Below are 13,807 nucleotides of genomic sequence, written 5' to 3'. Positions count from 1 at the left end.
GTTGGACGGCTTTAGTGTCCCTAATAAACCGCATGTACATCTAATCCGCACTTATCCTAATATGAGCGTCCTGATTTTAAATGAACAAGAGGAAGAAGGAAAAAAAGACAACTTGACCACCAGAAAATCAAAAAGATACGTGATTTTTTTTTTGCAGAATCGCTCTCGAGTGGCGAACGACCGATATGGATTTTTTGGGGCCGGTGCCAATATCGATATTAGAGAAGGACAAGATTCCTGATACAGATACATTGGCTGATATATGTATATATATGTGTGTGTAAATATGTATTTAAAAATTTTTTTTTCATCTGTCAATGATGTCGTTATCATACCTTTAAGACAAAGAAATGTAATTGAAGCTTTGATATTTTACTTTAACCATAAACTTCATCATAAAAAACAGATAAAAATGCCAAAAACAACCAAATAAATAGAAGTTGAATTAAGAAAAAATGCACATTTATTGGACCTAAAATGTAAAAACATAAATGCACATTTAAAGGCTCTAAACATGTCGGGCGATATCATCGGCCCCCAGATAATATCCCTCGGAGCACGTGCCCTGAGATAATCCACAGACGCGAGAGTAAAGACATAGAACAATATAAATATTTAGTCATATGATTCACGACACGTTCAGGAAACAGGGAGAATAGAATACTCCTGAATCACCCGGGAGATGTTCGGCGTTTTACCTTTCTGCGTCGAACGAAACGAAATAAAGGTTTTGTTCATGTAATCCACATTTTTTTTTGGATGTGTGAGAACAGATTCATATTAATTAGGTCTCATACTTACAGTAATATTACAACTACGATCGCACTAATTGTGAAGTTCTGAGCAGCTGAATGAAGGAACAAAGGCTGAGCCACAGTTTCTTTTTCCGGGCGGTTGTTTGTTGTTTATCAGACGTCCTGGATGTTTGGCTGTTTTTTTTCTTCTTTCTTTTGCATTCCGTCTTCTAATCCACTCCAAAGCTTCTCCCCGGATTCCCGCTCCGTTTGCATATTTCCAGAGGCAGTTGTCTGCGTCGTGATAGATTGCTCCCGTTTTAATGTGTTTACTCTGCGTTCCGGGCTAATGCAGAGGAATGGATGCCTTCATCTGGACCCCCGTAAAGGCATCCGGCCCTCGGGGGGCCCGGCGCCGCTACTTATTTGTTCTCCTTTTTCCTCTCGTCACAGGGCTAATGACACGGGCATCCTCTCCTACAAGGACCACCTACCAGTCAGCCAGATCGTCATCGGAGACACCAACAGAACGGGCTCGAGGGCCGTCTACCACATCGGCCCTCTGCGTTGTTATGGAGACAGTAGGTGATCAGCTCAGCTTTGCCGCCGCCGCCGCCGCCGCGCTAGATTTGGCTGCAGATGGAGGCTGATGGAGCTCGATCAGAGGCGAGCCACGTCCACGTGATGTCTTTATGCCTTTCTGCTTTGCTTTGTCCACGGGCAGAGAGTTAAACCTCGTCCGCTCTGCTCCACTACAATATGTATATCGCCTCGTGTTCCACGCTGAGCCGTGGAGGGAATTTCCAGTCGCTCATCTGCAGCCAAATGTAGCTCAAACGCCACGATTTCACTTCATATTCAAGTGGAGCCGCCGAAGTTGATCGACTAACTGATCAGTAATCGACTACTGAACTATTTTGATAAGTGATTAATCGGTTCCAGTTGTTTTGATGGGAAAAAAAATCATAATTCTCTGATTTCAGCTTCTTAATTGTGAATATGTTCTGCTTTCTTTGCTCCTCTGTGACAGTGAACTGAACATCTTTGGTGTGTGGACGAAACAAAAACATTGTCTCGGGGATTTCGGGGGGAAACACAATCGTCCTTTTTCATCATTTTATGAACCGAACAACGAATCGATTAATCGACAAAACAGTCGACAGATGAATCGATAATGAAAATAATCGATAGTTGCACGACGGAGGCTGAGTAATGGAGAACATGTACAGTGTACAAGACAAATCGCAATATTTCCAGTAATAATTCACCTGTGGCGGAACATATTTCATTGCCTTCCCATTATGAGACGTTCTTTGCATAATCTGATGTATTATGTAATCAATTGAAGGACGTGTTCTGTGAACGGAAAGACGATGAAGCAGATGTGAATATTAATTATATGGCAAAACAAAAGTAGCTTTTTAGTTTCTGATGACAAAACTTGAAACGGTCCTCCGCTCCTTTAATAAGAAATTCTCACACGCAGTCATTTTATACGAGAATCTGCTTTTACTTTTGTGGCGTGTTTTCAGAAAAATATATTGTCTTTTAACCCCGTTAACACAACATCCAAGAGTCTCTCCAAACGAGTGTTATTGAATTTTCGTGCATTTCTTTTTATGTGCCGTGATAAAACGGCTCATTGGTCGAAAATCATCATATTAGACACAAAGACACTAAAAAACGCAGCTCCGGTCTTAAAACGCTTCAGACCGAGAGCAGAGGACCGGCTGCATCTTTGTGTTTCTCCTCTCGTTCATATGAGAGGATCATAATTCGTATTCCAAAAAAACAAGGTGGAAACGTTACGAGTGTACATGTCGCCGTGTCACTGAGTCACTCTCAGAAGTTACTTGGGTTTTCCTTTTTTGTCTCTGTGTTTGTGTCGAACACAACTCAAGAGTTTCCCGTGACAGAACCACAGCGAAGCTCCCAACTCGCTTTGAATGAAAAAATCACGTCAGAAACTTTCTTCTTTTTTTTCTTCGTTTCATTTCATTTCCATTCAGCTGCTGAACTCATGTCAAGATCTTTGACAAGGACATCAGAGCTCGGAGCGTCAGAGCCTGCAGCTCACCTGTCTGCCTGCGTGTGTGTGTGTGTGTCTGTGTGTGTGTGTCTGTGTGTGTGTGTGTGTCTGTGTGTGTGTGTCTGCCTGCGTGTGTGTGTGTGTTTGTGTGTGTCTGTGTGTGTGTGTGTGTGTGTGTGTGTGTCTGTCTGTGTGTGTGTGTGTGTGTGTGTGTGTGTGTGTGTGTGTCTGTCTGTGTGTGTGTGTGTGTGTGTGTGTGTGTGTGTGTGTGTGTGTGTGTGTGTCTGCATGTGCGTGTGCATGTGCGTGTGTGTGTGTGTGTGTGTGTGTGTGTGTGTGTGTGTGTGTGTCCGCTGCTGCTGGCAGGATTTTTTGATATATTTTTTTTCAAAATAAAAAAGATGCCTGGCTTTTTTAACGAACAAATCAGTTTGACAAGCTGTGGCTAATTTACCTTATAAATAATGCTCATGTCTTAATGACCGACGTGCACGAATAAGTCTGCACTCGGTGCACTCGTGGGACGCCGGAGGAGGGGGGGGGGGGGGGGGGGGGGGGTCCGAGGCATTAAAGAGTAAACACTTCTCCCGCTAATTTTCGAAGATGATAAATCACACGACGGCGCTCAGGAACTAAACGTTGCTGTTACTCGCAACTTTGATTTTCCCCGAGTCCATGAAGACGCCCCCGATGGCGTAGTTCGGCGCCGACACGTCTCAAACCATGTCACGCAAACCTGCGTGGACTCAGTCGTTACGCGGCGTGGATGTTGACGTGCGACGGGCTCAGGAGGAACTGGAGGCGTCGTCTATTTTCCGATGCTTCCCGATCCAAAGATCATGCGCCGTCTTGCCGTCATGTTCCCTCGGCGTCGCAGCTGGCGGCTCGGTACGAGAAGCGGGATCACTCTCCTCGTCCTACCAGACCTGCAGCACTGGGAGTTAATGGGCGGCGGAGCAGATTCCAATCGCTTCCCCTTCCTTCTCTTGCATTTCATTATTGCAAATGTGAGGAAGAGAAGACGGACGGTAGTGAGCGATCCGACGTCTTCGACCTCCACTTTGCTCTTACAGACTTCCATGTTCTCCTCTGTCCTCCAGAGTCCATATGGAACGCGGCGTCCTTCTACCAGGAGTCGTCCTACCTCTACTTCCCCACCCTGCAGGCGGAGCTCTCCTCCGACGTGTCCTTCTACTTCAAGACCAGCGCTCCGTCGGGCGTGTTCCTCGAGAACCTGGGCCTCAAAGACTTCATCCGGGTGGAGCTCAGCTGTGAGTCCGCGTTGCCAGACAGTGGCACGACCAGTGCATGGGAGTGCATGGGAGTGCATGGCGAGTGCATGACCAGTGCATGGCGTGTGCATGACCAGTGCATGACCAGTGCATGGCGAGTGCATGGCGGTTGCATGGCGTGTGCATGGCGAGTGCATGACCAGTGCATGGCGGTTGCATGGCGAGTGCATGGCGGTTGCATGGCGTGTGCATGGCGAGTGCATGACCAGTGCATGGCGAGTGCATGACCAGTGCATGGCGAGTGCATGACCAGTGCACGGCGAGTGCATGGCGCGGGGAGGGTGGCGCGCTCAGACTGCAGGAGTAAGAAGTGAGCCGTACACGCCAACAGCCACGGAGGCTGGCGTTTTCTTTTACTCGCTGGCTGCGAGTGCGGCTGACAGTTTAATTTCCCCATGAATCCGCCTGTCAGGTCGGCCCAGCGGGATGTAATCCTAATGACATGGTCGACGGCGAAGTCGTGCTGTCGTAGGAGATGTGGGGGGGGGAAGCATTTCCCTGTTACACATCTGGTGCCGGAGCTGAAATCCTCTGCGATTACAAGCGGGTGACATAATCAACATACATTGGAGGGTTTTTGTTTTTTTTACTGTAACAACGTGGAGAAAAGAAAATAAAACCGACAAAGGCAACGGATGAAAATTCTGCAGATATATTTAGATTTTTTTTAAAAAAAGGAAAAATTGTCCTTGTTTACATGAGAACCAATTAATTAATAGCGCTGTAGACTTATAGGATTGTTTAGGACCGTGTTGGTACTTTTGTTACCAAACGGCATTATTAATAAGCGCGGTGCGCGAGCAACACTCCGCTGACAGGAGAGGTGGCGTTCGCCCGCTCGGAGCTTTTATTCACTGCAGTTGTTAAGGAAGACGTGAAACTGTTGATTACAGAAAGTGTTTTGTTTCGTCCCAAAAAAAGAAGAAGAAAAGAAAACCTAGGGGAGGAGTTCCCTGGGTATTTTATAGCCACGCTTGTATCACTGCAGCATCAGAGGCATGGTGAAATATTGACAATGTGTCAGCTGAGCCCCCTCCCCTCATAAAGCCATTCAAGTCACCAAGTTCCCTGTGTGTCTGTGTGTGCGTGTCCCAGCTCCCTCGGTGGTGACGTTCTCCTTCGACGTGGGCAACGGCCCGGCGCTGCTCTCCGTCAAGTCCCACCTGCCGCTGAACGACAGACAGTGGCACTACGTGCGGGCGGAGCGCAACGTGCGCGAGGCCTCGCTGCAGGTCGACCAGCTCCCGCTGCGCTTCCTGGAGGCGCCGGCCGACGGCCACCTGCGCCTGCGGCTCAGCAGCCAGCTGTTCATAGGTGAGGTGGGCCGCCGCCCTGATGCTTGTCCCCCGTGTTTGGTCTGAGTCTGAGGGAGTCTAAACTGGGGGGGGGGGGGGGGGGGTGACCTCCGACTTGGAAAAGTGCAAACGGAACGGACGTTGGAGTCGTGAATGCAAGTCGGTAGAATTGATGTCACGGCAATATGGCGGCACGGTGTCGTCCTACATCATATTGTAGTAGAGCTGAAATAGATTAGTAACCGACTACTAAATGAATCCAATAGCCAACTATTTTAATAATCGATTTATTCATATATATATATATATATATATATATTTGAGTTGCAACAGTTAATAGATTTATTGATTAGTAATTGAATTTCAAATTAATCGCCAACTATTTTAATAATCGATTTATATATATATATATATAAATATTAGAGCTGCAACAGTTAATCGATTTATTGATTAGCAAACGAAAACTAAATTAATCTCCAACTATTTTGATAATCGATTAATTGGTTAAAGTAGTTTTTATGGGGGGGGGGGGGAGTCTTAATTCTCTGATTTCAACTTCTTAATTGTGAATATCTTCCGGTTTCTCTGCTCCTCTGCAACAGTGAACTGAATATCTTTGGTGTGTGGACAAAGCAAAACAGTCTTGATGAGTTTTGGGGAAACACGATCGACATTTTTCCACGTTTTATGGACCAAACAACGAATCGATACACCGAGAAAAACAATCGTCAGATTAACCGATTATGAAAATAATCGTTAGTTGCAGCCCTAGATTGTATAGATCGCTCGTGAAGGTCATCAGTACCTACAGTGCTTCCTCTCCTGCGTGGCATCCGTGTTCTCCGAGCAGATGCACACATTGGAACGCAGTCGGGTCGGAGGACGGAAAAGCCGACACGGAATTATCGGCTCCCGGCTTGTAATGAAAACGCAGCGCAATCTGCCCGACTGGAATCCAAAAATGTACCAGTTATGACTGAGGTGTCCTGCAGCAGAGTCCTGTGGGAGGTGGGTGTACGTACGTGGGAGGCTTCCAGTGGGCGAGAGAAAGAAATCCATGACGTTGTTACTGTCTCTGTCAGGGGGTCGTCCCCCCTGTTTAGAAATTAACAAATCACCTATTGCCTCCAGGGATTTATTCATAGCGGCGGGGTGTTATGGTCGTTGTTGGGGTCTGCAGCGATCACCAGTTGCCTAGTTACACGTGTAGTGGTCACAGGGAAACTCCCGTGGGAGACACGAGGCTCTTTAGCTCCTAAATGCTCTGCTTTGTTCACGTAGCAGCTGTTTGGTGCTGAGCAGGTGGAAAACAAGACGGATGAGAGCGATGCGATGGAACCGAAACAACGAGCTGAAAGTCAGTAAAAGGCTCCGCGGAGGTTGAGTGAGACCTCGCTCTGTTCACCGCGACTGAGACCTTTCACATTGCACACATACTCCTTTTATAATCATTTGTTACATTTTTCACGACGTGTTAATATTGATTAGAGCAGCACTAAAGGGAAAGTTCACACAAACGCTCACCTGTCATATCTGCTTTCATTTCTGAAGTGAGTGATAGAAATGCAAAGTGAGTGGAGCTATTTTTGGGGTTCTGGCAGTGAAATCCCCCGTTCATTTCCCCCAGAGACAAATTGATGTGACTTAGAGTTAGAGCACTTCTACACACACACACACACACACACACACACATTAAATTATCAGTCCAAATGATCAATAACTTCATTACAAAACATCTTCTTCTTGGACATAAAAGCGGAAGTTAAAGATAAGATCATAAAGAAAGACTGACAACACAATCAGTTCTCTTTTCATTTGTGGGGGAACTCTGCGAACTGCAACGTCAAAGTGTTTATGTTATTGTATATCTTCTGTAGTATTGTAGCATTTAGACCCGCCCCCCTGGTGGCTAGCGCATGAACCCTGCCTCCTCCATGTTAGCGGGACATCGACCCAGCTAAACAAAAAAATCCAAGTAGATGTTAAATCATTTTTTCCCCATTTCAGGTAGTTCTTATCACACTGGTGTATGTTCACGTGTTTTACAAAGTTATTTGATGCCATAAAAACACTGGGAGACATCTGTGAGATGATTGACAGCTGAGACAGGACTCGTGATTGGTCGAGCACGTGTTCCAGTCGTGTCTCCACCCAATGATCCAATGCAGAACTCTGGCCCCAAATGACGCCACCCGGACAAGACGGCTGCGCCCGTACCTGGAATATTGTTTGGCCTTATTTCTGTTCTTTTACAGTAGGAGGAAAGCGGAGACATGTCATCCATCTTTGTTTACAGTCTGAGGCAGCACAGGTGTCCGACATTGGAGACGAAGATTTCCGTCCCAATTCAGGGGCCGCCTCCTTCAGGGGCCGGTGTTGTCTACGGCGTCTTCCACCCTTTCCGCTGTCACCTAGCGACAGAGCCGCATTTGCCGATGGCTCGAAGGTTCGTCACCAGCGTGCGATGAATCCCGGGATAGTATTCCACCGGTGGGATCCTTCGTTGCTTGGGAACGGAGGGACCCACGCGTCGGCCTGGTCGGAAGGGGCCTTCGAAATGGCACGGCCGAGTCGCGTGGTCTTCAAACGTATCCTCCGATCGAGGCGACCCCTGAATTGTGACACTGGACTTGTCAAGGTCAAAATACTTGAGGTCTCATTGTGGCATCGCATTCGTCTTCTTACGTCACCGGACTAGAGAGGCTTTCTCTTCCCAGAGCTGATTACAGCCAAGAGTAACCCTTCAGACGTCCTGTGATTATTGCATTAATTTTGATTTACAAGCAGATCCCATGAAGAACTCATTTACTTTATTGTGTTTTTTATCATTATCGCTCTGGCGCACGAGTGCGGCCGCTCTCCACATCCTGTCACATCTCTCCCCCTCTTCCCCCCTCGCCGACATCTTAATGCGTCTCCTCAATAATACACCGGTGAGAGACGGGGATCCTCTATTTTAGGCCTCGGTTTCGTGCTCTGAACGGGTCATTGAGCGCGAGAAATAATTCATCTGAGGAGTTAAAACGACGACCGGAGGAAGCAGATCGTCTGCGGACGTCAGAGAAAACACGTCGTTGGGTGAAGATCAGATTAGAGAAGGTTTCATTTTAAGAAATGAACTTTTTTTCTTTTTTATCCTGTAGGAAAAAGAAAAAAGATCATTTCAATATGTGAATATTGAATTGTTGGTTGCAAAAGTCTCGTCGTCATTTCAAAACCCGATCGCTAGTTTGGTAATTTGTATTTGCTGCAAATAGATACATTATAATATTAACAATGAACTAAACTGAATTTAGATTTGAAATTCTCATCTGCCCCAAATCTGATTATCTCTGCCAAGGAGATTACGTTTAGTTAGATAGTTAGTTAGCTTGTAAGTTAGTGAGCTAGTTAGTTAGCCTGTAAGTTAGTTTGCTTGTTAATTAGTGAGCTAGTTAGGTAGCTTGTTAGTTAGTTAGCTTGTAAGTTAGTGAGCTAGTTAGTTAGCCTGTAAGTTAGTTTGCTTGTTAATTAGTGAGCTAGTTAGGTAGCTTGTTAGTTAGTTAGCTTGTAAGTTAGTGAGCTAGTTGGTTAGCTTGTTAGATAGTTAGCTTGTTAGTTAGTAAGCTAGTTAGTTAGCTTGTTAGTTAGTTTGCTTGTTAATTAGTGAGCTAGTTAGTTAGCTTGTTAGTTAGTAAGCTAGTTAGTTAGCTTGTTTGTTCGTTAGCTAGTTGGTTAGCTAGTTCATTAGCTTGTTTGCTTGCTTTTTTTGCAGGATTACACAAAAACTACTAAACCGATTTACACCAAACTTCTTGTAGGGATCTGTTCTTGGCCTCAGAAGAACCAATTCATTTTTGGCGCTGATGTCAACTAAGGGGCGGATCCAGGAATAATTTTTTTCACAACTTAAACGTCGCAACATTGGGCTTTTTTCCAACAATTTCGTAAAAAGGTGTCACGGAATAACGTGAGAGTCTATATTCAAAACACAAGCAGCGAGTGACGTGCCGTCCCACATTTTCAGATTCCTTAAAATGATTTGTCCCACAGACCTTTCCAGTTGACATATTTTGTGTCGCTGTATAATACAGCGTTTAAGTTTATTTGTCTCGGGCAGATTCACGTAGTTGAGTTAAGAATGTATATGTTGCGCTGGTTTTTAATGTTGAACGTTTCGCTCTATTGTTATGAATCGTTCAGGTTATCAGACCAGTTCATTTTTTTCTCCTAAAGTATATAAAATAATCTACTATGACAAGTAGACAGTCGTGTGTAGGATTGTTGAGGCCCTTTGTGGAGGTTTTCTATACTGCTAATATAGTTATGATTGTAAAACTGTTTAAAACACAGTATTTCTACATTATCTCCTTTTAATACTCCATCCGTGCACCACAGATACGTGATGCGTCTGTCTCATCACCCCACTGTAATTCCTCGGAGCCACGTTCCTTGTGGGGTTTTTTTTTTCCCGGTTTGAGGCTTTTTACAGGGTCTTGTCGGCCAAGGCAAAGACGACGCGAGAGATTGAAAGTGGAATATAAAAGGCCCGCGAGCGGCGTTAACCCGCGCTACACAAAGCCGCCGCTAATAGGCAGCGAGAAATGACCTGTGTGACCATTAACAGGAAGCTCGGGTTAATAGCGGGGAAACGCCTTCTTCACACACGTATGAGTGCGTCTGCGGCACGTACGAAATCCAGACAGGGGTACGAGATCACAGAGAGTAGAAACAAGAATATAGATGGAATATATATATGGAATCCTGCTTCGTCCTCTCCTCCTTTCTAACAACCAGACACGTGCCAGATGTGATAAATCCCCGCAGTGTGCACAGGCGAAAAGCTTCGCACGGCACCACAAACAACACGGGGACGTAACGGGTATCATTCGTCAGCCTCAGGGGACCACGAGCGGAGACTAAACCCACCTGCTTCTATTTGCAGATTAACTGTACAGGCAAAAACAATGTGAAACAGAAAGTCTGGCGCCTCCGTGAGACGCAACTGTACGTAAACAGCTGTCGCCACGAGGGGGGCGGGGGGGGGGGGGACATTTGTTTTTCTGTCTCCCGGAAAAACCCGTCGAGTCCATTACGTCGTATATATTCTGTCACGATGGGGTTCCACAGGCTCAAGTGTCGACAGGGACGAACCACTGGAAATCTGGTCGTAAATCCTCATCAAACCCCCAAAGGGGAGTCGCGATTATAAAGTCATTAGAGTTCCTCCAACAGACGTAACAGGACATAAGACTGTGACCATAAAGCCCCGATTCTCTCTCTCTCTCTCTCTCTCTCTGTCTCCCCCCCCCTCCCCAAAGGGGGAACGGCGTCCCAGCAGCGAGGCTTCCTGGGCTGCATCCGGACGCTGACGGTGAACGGCGTGGGCTTCGACCTGGAGGAGCGGGCCCGGATGACGCCGGGCGTGAGCTCCGGCTGCCCCGGCTACTGCAGCGGCTCCAGCAGCCTGTGCCACAACAGGGGGCGGTGCGTGGAGAAGAGCAACGGCTTCATCTGCGACTGCTCCCAGTCGGCCTACGGGGGGACCACCTGTAACCAAGGTGAGTCCCTAAGCCTCGCGCTCCGCCATGGATTCATTTTGATGATGGGTTTTAAAAGAAAAAAAGAAAAATCGATCATTGCCAAGGTTATTCCATTACAGCGGCGCCAATAAAACATGCGAGCGATGCTGCAGACAATTAATACTTGTCCCGACGCCAGACTCCCGAGAACATTTAAAATGCATTAGACCAAATTATCTCGATGCTCAGGATGTGAGGGGGGAAGAGCAGCGACAGAGACCCAGCAACACACGGCGCGAAGAGAAGAGACGAGCGAAGAGGGTGACGACGCATTCAGAGGCACCAGAGATTAAATATTTATTTATAGAGACTTTTTTCTTGCAATATTACGATTTTTCGTCTTCTAATAGTACGACTATATTATGAATTTATTCTTGAAATATTACGACTTTTTTCTTGCAATGTCATGACTTTTTTTCTCTCGTCATATTACGACTTTATTCTCACAAGCGAACGACTTCATTCTCAAAGCCTAACACTCCGCCGTGCCGTGACCCTGCACCCGTTTCCAGGAAACGGCTAATCCGACCGCTGCGGAGATTAAGTCAGGTTTTTATCACCATCACAGTCAGATGTTGTCGTCGTCGCGGTGAAGAAGAAGAAGAAGAAGAGGAAGAAGAGGAAGAAGAAGAAGAGTCGACCCCAGGGTCGGAGGCCCCGGACTCTCGTGTCTCCGCGGGAGTACGGAGGCCCCGGACTCTCGTGTCTCCGTGTCTCTGTGGGAGTACGGAGGCTCCGGACTCTCGTGTCTCTGTGGGAGTACGGAGGCCCCGGACTCTCGTGGGAGTACGGAGGCCCCGGACTCTCGTGTCTCCGCGGAAGTACGGAGGCCCCGGACTCCCGGACTCTCGTGTCTCCGCGGGAGTACGGAGGCTCCGGACTCCCGGACTCTCGTGTCTCCGCGGGAGTACGGAGGCTCCGGACTCTCGTGTCTCCGTGTCTCTGTGGGTGTATGGAGGCCCCGGACTCTCGTGTCTCCGTGTCTCTGTGGGAGTACGGATGAAGCTGGCGGCGGCTGTGTGATCGTACGGAGGCAGATTTTCAAAAAGGCGCCGCGTCGCCGACATGAAACTACAATGAACTTTGCATCTTTACAAAAAACAAAAAAACCCGTTACCTTTACTTGTCTGTTGTTGTTTTCTTTATCCTCTTCCGTACTTCAGTTTTATGCATATCCGTGTTTTGTTTTTTTGCGTTGCCTCTACCCTGTGTGTCTGCTCCCCCGATGTTGTAAGAAAGAGTGTCATGTGTGGGCTTCCTCTTTCATTTTCCCCCTTTCCTTCCTCTTTTATTTATTTAGCGTGTGAGCCCGACACTTGTGCGACGACACACAGCTGAGCAGCAGCGGCCCCAGAGATGATCTGCTTCAGGGCTCGTGCTCGCACCTTCCTCTACCTCGTCGCCACAATGTGTGTGAAGTCGCTGGTGCGATGGCGTCTTGGTCTGTGTGTGTGTGTGTGTGTGTGTGTGTGTGTGTGTGTGTGTGTGTGTGTGTGTGTGTGTGTGTCCATTAACCCCGGCAAAATACAAATTTAATTTGAAAATAAATAAACAGGCTTTTTTCACCCGTCAGAACACAGATGACCGCGGTTCGATCGCGCGGGGACTCTTCTTCTTCTTTTTTTTATTTTTTTGCAACTCCCAGCAGCTGTCGAGGTAACAGAGGTGTCGGCGGCGGGCGACAGCTCTTGTGAATCATCGGCGGCGTTGACGTAGAGTCCATGTCACGCGTCTCCTTGTGGAGCTGCTCCGCTCGCCAGCCTGTGACTGTCGGCGCAGTCATTAATTGTCAAGTTTGGTGTGTGTGTATGTTCGTGTGTGTGTGTGTGTGTGTGTGTGTGTGTTCACAGAAATTCACTCGCTGCTTGTGTTTTGAACATAAGCAGCGCTCTCATACGGTGCGCGTGTTAACGGCGAGGGGGAAGCGGCAGATGATGTGAAACATGGTGAGACGTGGGTTTTTTTTAAAATTTAAAGTATTTTTAATTCCACCTCCGGATCTCTGAAGAAAAAAACCATTTAATTCAACGTTGATATTGAATGAAATATTCATGAATGCAGTTTAAAGAACTCCACTCCATCTGGACCCGTGAGGCAAACTTACACTTTCAACCCCCACTGTTGATAAGAGGAGCGGGTTGTTCCATCCATCCGTTTTTCTTGCCACTTACCCGGGGTCGAGGGTTGTCTGAGCAGGGGGTTCCAGACCCCCCCCCCCAGCTCCTTCTGGAGGGATTCCTCCGGCGCTCGCACGCCAGATGGGATGAACAATCCCTCCAGCGAGTTGTGGGCGTAACCTCGGGGGTCTCTTCCCCAGTCGGTGGTGCCCGGAAGAAAACCCTCCAAAGGATTTTTTTCTTTTTTTAAAAAAGGCGCCCAGGAGGCGTCGAAATCAGATGCCCCCAACCAACCTCGACTGGAGAAGGAGCTCCTTCCTCCCCGGGAGCTCCTCAACCCCCCCGGTCTCCCCCAGAGACCCTGCGGAGGAGGAGGCTTATATCCACAATCCTGGAGCTCGTGACCGTAGATGTTCTAATTCTTTCATGCTCGCAGGTGTAATGGAAGTCTTTTATCCCTTTTAATCTCCCTGTTTTCTCTCCTCTCTCCTCTCTCTATCTCCGCCCCTGCAGAGGTGTCGGTGTCCTTCGACCGCGAGTCCTCCGTGACCTACACCTTCCAGGAGCCGTTCTCCGTGATGCAGAACCGCAGCTCGCAGGCGACCAGCGTCTCGGCGGAGAGCAGCAGCCGCGCCAGGGAGGACGTCGCCTTCAGCTTCGTGACGGCGCAGCGGCCGGCCATGCTGCTGACGGTCGGCACCTTCAGCCGCCAGTACATCGCCGTCGTCCTGGCCAAAAACGGTACCGCTCTGACACGCCGGTTGCACGCGCGGAGGCGA

At 47.7% G+C, this 13,807-nt stretch overlaps 1 protein-coding gene across 1 annotated transcript in view; it reads left to right on the top strand.

Moving 5' to 3' along the window:
* cntnap5a (contactin associated protein family member 5a) overlaps nt 1-13,807 on the top strand; it is an 86,095-nt gene that overhangs the window by 57,851 nt on the left and 14,437 nt on the right. Inside the window, exons 15-19 of the mRNA XM_035604092.2 lie at nt 1,188-1,315; nt 3,864-4,034; nt 5,151-5,369; nt 10,651-10,890; nt 13,542-13,769. Coding sequence (XP_035459985.2) covers nt 1,188-1,315; nt 3,864-4,034; nt 5,151-5,369; nt 10,651-10,890; nt 13,542-13,769 — 986 coding nt within the window. The remainder of the gene's footprint in view (nt 1-1,187; nt 1,316-3,863; nt 4,035-5,150; nt 5,370-10,650; nt 10,891-13,541; nt 13,770-13,807) is intronic.

The sequence above is a fragment of the Scophthalmus maximus genome, chromosome 14, assembly GCF_022379125.1.
Source record: "Scophthalmus maximus strain ysfricsl-2021 chromosome 14, ASM2237912v1, whole genome shotgun sequence".
NCBI classification, from domain to species: Eukaryota; Metazoa; Chordata; class Actinopteri; order Pleuronectiformes; family Scophthalmidae; genus Scophthalmus; species Scophthalmus maximus.
This window is presented reverse-complemented; position numbering and strand designations above follow the sequence as displayed.